At 28.3% G+C, this 834-nt stretch overlaps 1 protein-coding gene across 1 annotated transcript; it reads left to right on the plus strand.

Annotated features, from left to right (window-relative positions):
• Nucleotides 1-6: 6 nt before the first annotated feature.
• Nucleotides 7-787, plus strand: LOC100571187. The gene is made up of 4 exons (XM_003248740.3): nt 7-163; nt 218-350; nt 437-613; nt 687-787. The coding sequence occupies exons 1-4, from the start codon at nt 77-79 to the stop codon at nt 785-787; spliced, it is 498 nt and encodes a 165-aa protein (XP_003248788.1). The 5' UTR covers nt 7-76.
• Nucleotides 788-834: the final 47 nt, after the last annotated feature.

Genomic DNA, 834 nt, shown 5'->3' on the forward strand with positions numbered 1-834 from the left:
ATTACATGATAAACACAACGATCTACCATTCTTGCCGAACAGCGGTATACCTCGCGGGTCGAAGGTGAGGAAGTTGATGGCAACGTTTGAGACGAAGAAGAACTATGTTATACATTATAGAAATCTGCAGCAGGCAATTAAGAATGGGTTGAAAGTGGAAAAAGTAAATATTTGTATTTTATAAGATTTTAAACAGATTGTAATAATTTTTTTATAGGTACATAGGGTTATTCAGTTTAACCAGTCTGACTGGTTAGCCAAATATATAGAATTAAACACAGAGTTGAGGAAAAAGGCGAAGAATGCGTTTGAGAAGGACTTTTTTAAACTTATGAATAACGCTGTATTTGGTATGCAACTTTATTTATTATATATATATATATATATATATATGTATATAAACATTTTTACTGATATTTTGTGTTTGATTTTCTAGGTAAAACAATGCAGTCTAAAAGGAAGGAAATGAAGATGGAGTTGGTGTCATGTGAGAGGAGGTTACAAAAATTGATTAATAAGTGTACATTTAAACACTGCACAAATTACAACGAGAACCTTAACGCTGTAACGCTTGAGAACAAAATTATAAAATTTGACAAACCTATATATATTGGTAAATATACTTTTTTAAATTATATAATGTACACTTATAATTACATTTATTAATATATATTTATTATTTGCAGGATTTGCTGTATTAGATATTAGCAAAACGTTAATGTATGATTACCACTATAATGTCATGCAGAAACATTATGGAGAGAAGAATAAAGCTTATGTACACTGATACAGGTTAAATATATATATACTAAAACTACATAATATATTTTATTT

The sequence above is a fragment of the Acyrthosiphon pisum genome, unplaced genomic scaffold (genome assembly GCF_005508785.2).
Source record: "Acyrthosiphon pisum isolate AL4f unplaced genomic scaffold, pea_aphid_22Mar2018_4r6ur Scaffold_10289;HRSCAF=10893, whole genome shotgun sequence".
NCBI lineage: Eukaryota > Metazoa > Arthropoda > Insecta > Hemiptera > Aphididae > Acyrthosiphon > Acyrthosiphon pisum.

What these genes read in the sequence shown, in the direction of transcription:
- LOC100571187 (XM_003248740.3), top strand. Translation starts at nt 77, where the DNA reads ATGGCAACGTTTGAGACGAAGAAGAACTATGTTATACATTATAGAAAT. An exon ending in TATGAATAACGCTGTATTTG is followed by an intron (nt 351 to 436) that starts GTATGCAACTTT and finishes TTGATTTTCTAG; the next exon opens with GTAAAACAATGCAGTCTAAA. An exon ending in TGACAAACCTATATATATTG is followed by an intron (nt 614 to 686) that starts GTAAATATACTT and finishes TATTATTTGCAG; the next exon opens with GATTTGCTGTATTAGATATT.